The sequence below is a fragment of the Vigna unguiculata genome, chromosome 6 (assembly GCF_004118075.2).
Source record: "Vigna unguiculata cultivar IT97K-499-35 chromosome 6, ASM411807v1, whole genome shotgun sequence".
NCBI lineage: Eukaryota > Viridiplantae > Streptophyta > Magnoliopsida > Fabales > Fabaceae > Vigna > Vigna unguiculata.
The window spans coordinates 4,725,842-4,737,167 of NC_040284.1; the positions used below are offsets into that span (position 1 = coordinate 4,725,842).

Genomic DNA, 11,326 nt, shown 5'->3' on the forward strand with positions numbered 1-11,326 from the left:
AACATTAAACTTAATTAAAATGTCAGTAATGTGGTTTGCATATGGTAAAGGGGCATGGTCTCTTAATGCCTTTTTCATCCATTATCTAACCAAATGACCCTAGTTAAGCTCCCTTTCAATCAGCATTGCCCACATTAATATAATGTCTTCTTTAGTAGCTTCAGCAAAGTTAGTTGTTCGGGGTAGCAATCGACATATGATGTAGTGCAGGATAAATGTTTCCACTTTCATTTGCCCTGCCAATATTCTTCCTCTAATATTGACATTGTCACGATAAATCATTAATTTTGCATTGTGACTAGAATAGTCATCTCTCCATTCCTCCACCATGTTTCCCTCAAAATAGACACCTTGAGTCCCCAACTTAGTTATACGATAAAACATATTTATATCCATTCTAATTTGTATATTCTTAACTTCAGTAATAATAACCCCTTCATTAGTAATTTGCAAGTTAGAATAAAAGACTCTAACTAATTCCGGATAATAACATTGACGATTAGTCAAAAAAGGTAATAATCCTAAATTATGCAGTATATCATAGAACTCAGTTTTGGAAGAATACCTTTCATACTGAGTTACGGATGAGAAGAGTCTACGTGGCTGTGAGGGGGCAATAATTTCATCAAGTTCGTTGGTGGCGACACCACGGTGACGACGGGCACTAGTTTGAGTCTTGCGTTTTCTTGAAGATTCAACCATTTTTGGGTGTTTTTGACGATTTTAATCGGTGGGTTTTGTGGAGAATTGAAAATAAGAAAGATTGCAATGAACGAGACTTGATTTAGTTAAGAAACGAAGCCACAATGGTGAAAAATGGTGGAGGCAGTTGGGGGTGCGAGGGTTATGTTAATTACACCAACAAAACAAATTATTCATACTAAGCGTTTCAATTTTAATGAAAAAATTATTGATCCGTTTCAAGAAATTTAACGAAATTTATCGTAAAAGACAAGATTGCATCCGTTTCTCAAAAATCGGAACCAAATTGAAACAAATAACTGAAGGACCAACTTAATATTTTTAAACGAAAGCATGAATCAAAAGAGTAATTAAACCAAATATTTATTAAGATAATTTTTATTTTCCTTCTCATCGTCTTTTTAGTTTTTCACAAATTATAATCATTTCTCACTATCATATCTTTTCTTGTTTTTGAAGACACAAATTCATTATTTTTGCTCTCATTTCTCATTTATCTTATTCCTTTCTTGTCTCTTGTCTCGATAATAAAAACATTACTTTTTATCTCATGAATTTTTTGTATATTCATTTTTTATGAATATAGAAAAAAAATAATGTATTATGAGTTTTTTCATAACCAATTTTTAATTGTGACTTGACTGTAATATTTATTTTATAATTACGTGTCTCAATTTTTTATTGGATTATGAAAAATTATTTTTTAATATTATTTACAAAGAAGGTATATTGATAAAGAATAAAAGAATAAATTCATTTTTTTAAAAGTGATAAAAAAGAAAGTATAGATGAAAGCAAGATAGACCCTACTTCATATATTTTGAAATATTATACTAAAGGTCAAATTGTTAAGTTAGAAAAGCCATTTTTTGAAACATTATACTAATAATCGAATCTAATAATCTCAAAATTATATTACTTTGGCCCCTCCAATACTTTTGGTCAAGATCCGCCACTGATGGCAAGGAATGGTAGTGTTGTAGGGGGTGGTATTTATAACCATAATGCCACCATTATTGAGTGAAAAGAAAAAAAATATTATTCATTGCTTTGGAAACGTACATATAAAGTTGTCATATTTAAATAATATATATGCATAGTAGAATATGGTCCCACAATGTCATAATTTTATTATACAGTAACATTCTTCAGCGATGGCTGCCTGTGCCACATGATGGCCTCCGTGTGGGTCGTCGTGATCGTCTCTCGGGTTGTGTGAGAGGAGGGGATGACTTACTTTCCTCGTTAGTTTCTTGTGCTTCCACAGATTGAGAACCTTCATCCAAAACATGAAATGGAATTTCTAGTCTGTAATATTGTTGTGAAGATGACGACCCTCGATATACGGATGGTGGAGTCAGTGATGATGTCCCAAACATTTGTCATGGACCACCCCCATAGCTGGAAAATTGTGGTCCAGATGAACCACCATAAAATTGGGATGGACTCGCTCCAAAGGTTGACGGTGGTGGGAAAAACCATAGGAAGTGGGGACTTGATGAGATGACGATGGAGGTTGCATTCTTTGATCCCAATTTCCATAACCCGGAGTCAGATTTTGTGAGTGAAGGAGGCTAGAAAAGGGTCTATTCGTACGAAGCTGCTGATGTGAAGGCGAATTATGATATTGCTCAGGCATGTCATACTGATACAAAAATAGTAATTAATTGACATGTTTGAAATTCAATAATAATAAAATTTATAATTTATGAAATACCAAAAATAAATGATTCTCACTTCATCATCGAATGATTGCGCAATAGGAGAGATATAACAAATGGTATGATGATCAAGCGATTAACCAGGGGTTGTCGATATGGTGTCCATAAGAACTGCAAAAATTAAGGTTAGTATTAAACATAAAAAAATATATAGCGAATTTGTATAAACAAATTAGTAGAGCACTGGTGATAATGAACCTGTTTTGGTTGAATTTTATCAAATTTTTTCCTGAACTCAACCACAGTTGTTTGGTCATGGAAGACGGAACGTGTTTGTCAACACCACCTCACGCTTAGGGGGAACGCAAGGCCAACCACAATCTCGTCATCCATGACTGGTTGTATTTCTAGAGAGATACATGTGAATCTCTCCCACGCCCAACACTGCAGCAGTAACATGCATCCACCAATGTTGTTTTGTTGGAACTTAGTACCGTGATCCAGTGCACGATACAAACATTCTAACATTACGGATCCCCAACTAAAGTTTGAAACATGAGCCAAGTCTCTTAACAATGGCAAATACATAAAATACACAAGACTAGCTGATGTATTTGGCATCAACATACTGCCAATTAGTATCAGGATATGAGCGCGTGCATATTGTTCAATTGTTCCTAGGTTGGCATCATCTGGTAATTCCCGGAATCTGCTATTTAGCCACGACAGCTTTATCTAGTTCCTTGTGAACATATTTTCAGGTGGAATGTCCTGCAATAATTCTTGGCACAATTACAGCAGGTTTCTAGAAGTAGAACCGGTGACGGGTTCGCCATCTATTGGCACCCCAAATTGGAGTGACACATCCTCTAGGGTGACAGTTGTTTTGCCTAGTGGCATGTGGAAGGTGTGAGTTTCAATCCTCCACCTTTCACAAAGTGTTGTTACCATGAGGCGGTTAATCTCCATATTATCCACTTTCAAAACGTGCCCAAAACAAGCTTCATCAATTAACATTCTGACCCTGGGGTCAATCAGATCTGTATGTTTCAAAATTCAAATTGAATGGCGTCTTGGCCGGAGCACTCTCTAGTTTCCTTCCCAAATCTGGTTCGTGATGTGATTGTCTTGATGACGCAAGACTGACATGTTTACTAGAAGGTTGTTGTTCTCAGCCATAATAAACTACGTAAAAGAAGATGAAAACATTAACAGAATATCATTTAAACTTAATCAATAAGAAATTGTACACAAAAATAAATTCACAAATTTGACCAAACCTGTGAGATTGACGGGTGAGAATTTTTTGTTGATGTGCTGCAATTCCAAATACAAATGCAAAGATATGAAGCCTTCTTTGATGTGAAGTTAGTGTTGCACCAACCATGTCTATTTAAACAACTATATCAACTATTCATTCACATGGGTACCTTTTTTTTCTTTTCTCTCTTTCTCTCACGTAAAGCATAACTTCTCTCACTCATGACTACCTATTCTACTCTACCCCGCATGCATACTGCCACATGCCTTCTTCTCTTGACCACACATAACTTTCTCTTCAATAATAATGGTTTAAAAGTTTCTCATCACAATTCTCAATGTTGCAGGTAACGTGAATGCAGAGGAAGAGAATCAAAGCAAGCATGAATTGTGAATAGCATTGTGATAGTGAAGAAACGTGAATTTGGAATAGTAATGTGGCAACTTTGAAGCAGAAATGGTGCAGCAGACGTGCAGGGAATCACGTTGAAGCATGGGAATATAAATATGTAAGAAGAAAACATATAGGGGGCCAACGTTTTTCATTTACAAAGCGTCTGGGGGCAAAACATTTTCAAATTAGAAAACATTGTGGGGTAGACGTTTTCTAGTAGAAAACATATGGGGGTGATGTTTTCTATATGAAAACGTGGGGGGTGGGCGTTTTCAAAGTGAAAACGTCTAGGGGTAGCACATTTTTAGGTTTCAAAATTTTTTTCCTATTCGCACCCCAACCCATTTCTTTTGGTTCTGGATACTCATACGCCTTTCGTAAATAATGCTATGGCAACCTCCTTCAAGTCCTTATATATACAACAACAACACCATTTGTTTTTGTACCAATTTTTCTCTACATACACCGCTCACTTCACATCTCAAATCTCTTACAATACATTTCCATACCAACGTGTCCATAATGAGTTATGGAATTATGGAGGATCTTCTTTGTCTAATCCAATCGAAGATGAACCAGTCATTCCCGACATCGTGGATGAGTTTACTTCTGATGATTTTTATGAAGACAATCCAAATGATCAAGAAATTGTTCAGGTCCCTACTATGGATTACAATCCATATGGGGAAGTCAAACTGCGGGAACGGATGCACTTCGATTCAAAAGAGGCAACATTGTTTGCAAAACATTATCACATCATCAATGGATACAACTTCAATGTTTTAGAATCGAACCACATCTTTACATTGCACAATGCATCCATTACAACAATGGATGTCAATGGCGTTTGAGGGCTAGTTATAGTAAAATCAGACATCATTGGGAAATCAAGTCTATTGACGGTAGACATACATGTTTCTCTACATTAATTTCACAGGATCATTGCAATTTGGATTCCACTTAAATTGCTTCCATTGTTTTTCATTTGGTCTGGATAAACCCAAACATTCGCATCAAAAGCTTGGTCACATACATAAAAAGTCGTTACGGATATACGGTCACATATAGAAGAGCATGGATAGCGAAGGAAAAAGCAATTACCATGGAGTATAGCGATTGGGAACAATCTTATAATGAAGTTCCCAAATGGTTACAAGCTGCCCAACAGACTAATCCTGGGACAATTTTCCAACTTTTCAGTCCTCTAGTTAATGTTGATGGTGAGGATGCGACATCCAAATACATTATGGAACGCTGCTTCTGGGCATTTGGACCATGCATTGAAGGTTTTAAGTATTGTAAACTTATTGTTCAAGTCGATGGAACATTTTTAACAAGCAAATATCCTGCCACCTTGCTAACTGCAATTGCTCAAGATGGAAATAGAAACATATTTCCTTTGGCATTTGCAATAGTAAAAGGTGAGACAAAAGAGACATTGATTTGGTTTTTTCAACTACTACAAGAGCATGTAACTCCTCAACCAAATCTATGCCTAATTATTAATAGAGACAAAGGCATTTTGTCAGCCCTACGCTCGAAAGAAATTGACTGGGAATCAAACAATCTTCACTATGTCTACTGCATATGTCATTTGGCTTCCAACTTCAACAACCGGTTCAAAAATGAAGATCTCAAGAAAGATTTCATTAACTTGGGTACGACATTTTCTTAACCTTACATTCCACATGCAAAATTTTTTTCCTTTAAACAAAATATTATTTCATTTAATTTTATATTTCTTTTTCACAGCTTACGAAGTAAAACAACCTACAGTGCAAGCAAAACTTTCAGCTTTGAGGTCCCAATTCTCGCAAGTTGTAGCTTGGATTGATTAAATCCCCTTACATAAGTGGTCTCAGGCTTATGATGGGGGGCGGAGGTACACCCACATGACAACAAACTTAGCGGAGTGCATGAACTTTGTGCTTAAGGGGGCTCAATCATACCTATCTGTGCACTATTGAAAATAACATTTCAAAACATAAATGCTTAGTTTGTTGAATGTGGCTTGAAGGCAGACTCTATGTTAAGAGTTGGTCATCAATATTCAAAAGACGTCACTGCCTTGCTCCAACAAAATCACCAAAAATCTGCATATTGTCATGTTCAACGCCACGATCGAGATAATTCTGAATTCGAGGTGCAAGAGATATCGACCCCCATCAATATCGGCCAAAACCAATCTCATGCACTGTCAGATTAAATGATTGGTGGTGTGATTGTGGTCACTTTCAAGCTAGTCGGCTACCGTGTCATAACGTCATAGTTGTTTGTTCTTTTGCTCATATGCCACTTACAAATTTTATCGATCTAATTTACAACCTTGATTACATAAATAAGGTTTATCAAGTCCAATTTCACCCACTACGAAATGAGGACTATTGGTCAACATATACAGGTCCTAATTTCCTTCCAGACCCACAACGACAAGGATCCATAACGAAATGGATCAACCTATTACGGATAAACCAAAACAATGTTCTTATTATCGTATTGAGGGTCATCATAGGGGCCAATGCCCATTTTGCCAATAATTTGTTCATTTTTAATTTCAATTAATTTACTTTTCAATGTTTTTTTCTTCTTTCTTGAATGTCAAAATTAACACAATTTTTATGACATTATCATATCTTATGCGTTCATCCACTATAGTTTTATATACTTTATTCTCTGATGGACGAAAAAACTCTATAAAATCAATAAAAATTATTATGATTGCCTTTGTATCCAATTCGAATTTATTCAACTTTTTTTAAAAAAGAAAATTTGACTGTAATCGATTACAATACCTATGTAATCGATTACATTTAACCCATAAATATTTCACTCATTATGTAATCGGTTATAGTATGTCCGTAATTGATTACATTAAACCTACAAACACTGCAACACATGCAGTAATCGATTACATCGGAGGGTAATCGATTACAAATACAAAAACGTTCCCCCTTGCACAATTTCAAGTGAAAACGTATTGCCCCTCACGATTTCTTTTTTAAAGTCGTCCACCCCCTGCACGATTTCATCCATTGACCATATTTGACCCAAAAACGCATGGGGCCTAACAATTTTTTCATCAAAAAACGTATATGTCCCACACGTTTTGCCTATAATTGTAATTTTTTTTAAAAAAAATACCTATTCCCGTAATTAGGCTAACTGAATTGCATACTACTGAAAAAAAAAACCTCTATATCTAGTTTATGTGAGGGGTACAAAATGGGTTATTTAAACCTTTTAAACCTTTCTTGTGGTTGTGTTAAATGGGATAGTATCACATGCATTTCTTTTCATTCTTTTAGTTAGTATCATTTGTATTTCCTTGAGTGGATAATTACGTGTTTGGCATACATAATAATCTTAGAATTTTGGGTATGCATGAGGTTTCAGTTTCTTTTTTTTTTCATGTTCACTTTTGGAATCATATTATAGTTTTAGCGTGGCATCTTTGATGGATCCACATATAAACTTACTTTTGCTTCTTTGTGAGATTTTGGGTTGCAACATTTAGGTAGATGCATAAATTGGTGTTTTACAACTTGTTTTAAGTTGGTGGGACCACGTTAAGATGGCTTGGTGCATGTGCACGGTGCAATGTATGGTTTCAAGTGTTTGACCAAAGTTTGTGCCTTCACATTTTCTTTTGGTTCGTTATAAGCCTAGTCCCTTTCTTTCTTGTTTGCATGGTTCCATTTTATTGTCATATACTTATATATTTTAATGTTGGTGGTGTGGGTAGCTCTCTAGGTTTCAAAACATGTTTCATACACCCTGTTAATATGAGGATGAACGTATGGCACCATTCTCTTTATTCTTTTCTTTTTATTTCCTTTACTTGTGTGGTGCAGCAGTAGAGTGTATATAATGTGGTGCATGGTGGGTGCTTTTAAATGTTTGGTGCAACCAAACTTAATTGCTTTTACGTGAGGGATATAGGATTTCATGTTATTCAGCAGGTTTCTTTTATTTAGTAGGTTTTTTTATTATACTTGCGGGTCCCACTAGGGGTTTAATGTGCATTAAAGTATTATTATGGTGTGAATGATACGCGGGCTACTTATATCTTTCTACAATGTATAATGGTGTATCTAATTTTTACGTCAATGGTTATGTGATTATATATTGAATTTCAATTTATATTAGATTGGAAATTTAAAGGTGTTGATTGGAATATTATATATATATATATATATATATATATATATATATATATATATATTGGTCTGGTATTATAAATATTTAAAATACATTTATTTTATATATATAAATCATAAAAGGTCTTGAAATATAATCCTTTTGGTAGAGAAAATCAAGAGTAATCACAATTTAAAATGTTGCTGTCATTTTTTTCTTGTTGTTCGGATGAGTAATGTTGCATGACGTATGTTAGGGTGAGCAAACTTAGTCATAGTTTGGTTGGCAATTTTTAGTTTCTATTTTCTTACATGATGGGAGTGTAATGGTGATTATGTGCTTAAGTATAGTACTTAGATGTGAAGTTGAATATTATTCACAAAGTTTTAAAGTTCTTTTATATATCATTGTTGTGGTTAGCTTACTCCTATTTGTTTGTGTGTTTGTTGTGTGTGTGATGATCGTATGATGTGTGTGTTATACGGGAACATATGATATTACAGATGATTTTGGTGTGTAGTAGACCGACGAGAGAAATGGGTGAAATCGGGGTTTATATTTTTTTTATTAAGTTGTTAAATTACGCATTAAAGATGGTGTAATTTATTTTCAATTTCGTTGTTATTTAAAAAATTTAGATAATGGATGTTTGAACTATGATTTTTTAAAAGATTAAATTATAAATTTTTACTTAAGTTCATTTTATCGATAATCGTTTCTGTTAAAAATGCTCCTTTTATATCTTTCCATGACATCCAATAATTGGAGTGTTACATTGTTCACGCGTGTTGGACTACGAGTGGGAAGGTTCATAGAATTGGACTACAAGCGATCAAGTTCGTGGAAGCATTGGAATCCTTAAGACCATGGTTGAATGTGTGCTTGTCTCATATAGGTATGAGACAAGGGGGTCATGATATAAAGTTTTTTATAAATGAGGAAATGGTTAAGTTAATTTGGATATGTTGTACTTAGTGTTATTTTATGTATGTTGTTTATCTAGCTCACCCTTTTTGTTTCTAATCAAGGGAAGAAGAGGAGCAGTTTGGCATATTGACTAATCAAGGGAGGAAGATGAGTAGTTTGGCATATTGACCAGAATCAACATCCTTTGAAGAGAGTGGAGTTCATGTGTGGCGAGATACTCCCAAATCTATGGAGGAGGTTGCAAATAGTGTTCATGTGGCCTAATGAGTGATGTATCATAGAGATCTGATCTGTGTGAGTCGCGATTTGCGACATGTGCATGGAGGAAGTGCTATGCGGCTTACAGATATGCTCTGATACCACTGTTGGGAAAGCGCTCACTAAAAATAATAATCTTTTCAAGCGGAAGCACACCCAAAATAAGAGCAGAAAAATAAATAAAAGCACATAGGAAATTTAACATGGTTCGACACCTCAAGCCTTCCTTCCACAAACACTCAACAAGAATTTTTATCACCCAAGTGCATTTTTTCGGACCAAAATTGAAAACCCTTCATAGTGCAATTTTTGTGGACTAAAACTACAAACCTTCATAGTGCAATTTTTCTAACAAAAATTGCAAACTTTCCAATGATACACAACTACCTAAGTCCCCTATACACCTAAGAGACATGTTGAGTTTTGGTGGAAACTTCAAAACCAACTCTTTACTTTTATAGTATTTTTTTTTTTGCTACTCTCTTCTTCATATTACTCGATGTAGGACTTTGGTGAATACCCACTTGAGAACCAACATATCCTCCCTTCACCAAAAGTCTCATATGCTATGAAACAACACTCTTATTACAAAAGTATTAAGAAATAAGAAAAGTCAAATATATTTTTTGACTCGAAGTCAAAGGACATGAGCGTGATGTCTATGTGTTTTCTTGTGTTTATTTTATTTTTATATTAATAAAGTGATTTTCGGGCCCAACACATAACAACTACTTAAATACTCTAATTTGTATTTTATTTTTCTTCGTAAGTGGCACTTTCTTTTTTCCTTCATTCTGCAATTATTATTTTTGTGTAAGATATTTCAAAGTAAATTGTTACTTATAAAACGTAAGAATTTTCTGAAAAAGAATTAAATAACAATATAAGGTTTGTTGGGAACTATAAGTATTTTGATGAAATGGATCTGAATATTATTTAAAAAGCATTAAGGTCATAACTACTTATATTTAAATTGTTTGTAAATATGTTTTTATCACAATTTGCATTTAAATTTATGAACAATTTTTTTAAAATAATGAAATTGTAAATAATTCTCCTTAATGATAAATAAAAATATTTATAAATATGTAATTCTACTACTTAATATCAATCAAATATATCCATTACAAAAAGAGTAAAATTTAAGAATCTATATATCCATTACACCCATTTGTCACTTAATTTAGGAATCTATATATCCATTACAAAAATAGATAAAATTTAATGCTTTTAGCCTCATAATAACTTGTTTTATAAACTGTATTATCCTATTAATTAATTGTATTGCACCTAGACAGCCTAACACGACTATATGATAAAATTCGCCTACATAGCCCGCAAGCATGCAAACAGTTACCAAATGAATCAACCGACAAGCATAAGCGAACCAGGCCGCCTACTTCAGAGGACAGAACGACATCTACTGACCATTCCAGACTTAGAATATTGAGACAAACCCCCTATGACCAACAATCATTGAATTAAGGGGCCTGGGCCAGGCCCAGGCCCACCTACGACCCAATCAATAACCCAGCCCATGACAAAGTCAAACGTAATTAATAAACTATAAATACGCATCGATCCCAACAATTAAAGGTACGCATTCATTAATCTCTTAATCACAAAATTTGACTTTCTGATAATCTTTTGGCTGACTTGATCGTCAGAGTCTTCTCCGCGGATAACCCCATGAGTCCAAGCAGTGATACCAGCAGATGACGTGCACGAACCGAGAAGAAACCAACTAGAGAGATTGCGAATTGAGGTAAGATGATATTTATGTCTGACATATGTTATTTGTGTTAGAATTAATTGACGAATTAATTCTATTAGTGACTCATTTGAAATATTATGATGGGCCCAATTGTGATTTAATAAAATATAAAGACTTATTGGTTATTATTATGGGAAGTGATAATAAAATAAAGATAAAAATAAAATAAAAAAACCAACTTGATGGACGTTGATTTATAAAAGGAATTGGGGT

At 34.3% G+C, this 11,326-nt stretch overlaps 1 protein-coding gene across 1 annotated transcript; it reads left to right on the forward strand.

Annotated features, from left to right (window-relative positions):
• Positions 1-5,119: 5,119 nt before the first annotated feature.
• Positions 5,120-5,855, forward strand: LOC114188318. The gene is made up of 2 exons (XM_028076915.1): positions 5,120-5,438; positions 5,770-5,855. The coding sequence occupies exons 1-2, from the start codon at positions 5,120-5,122 to the stop codon at positions 5,853-5,855; spliced, it is 405 nt and encodes a 134-aa protein (XP_027932716.1).
• The last annotated feature ends 5,471 nt before the right edge of the window (positions 5,856-11,326 follow it).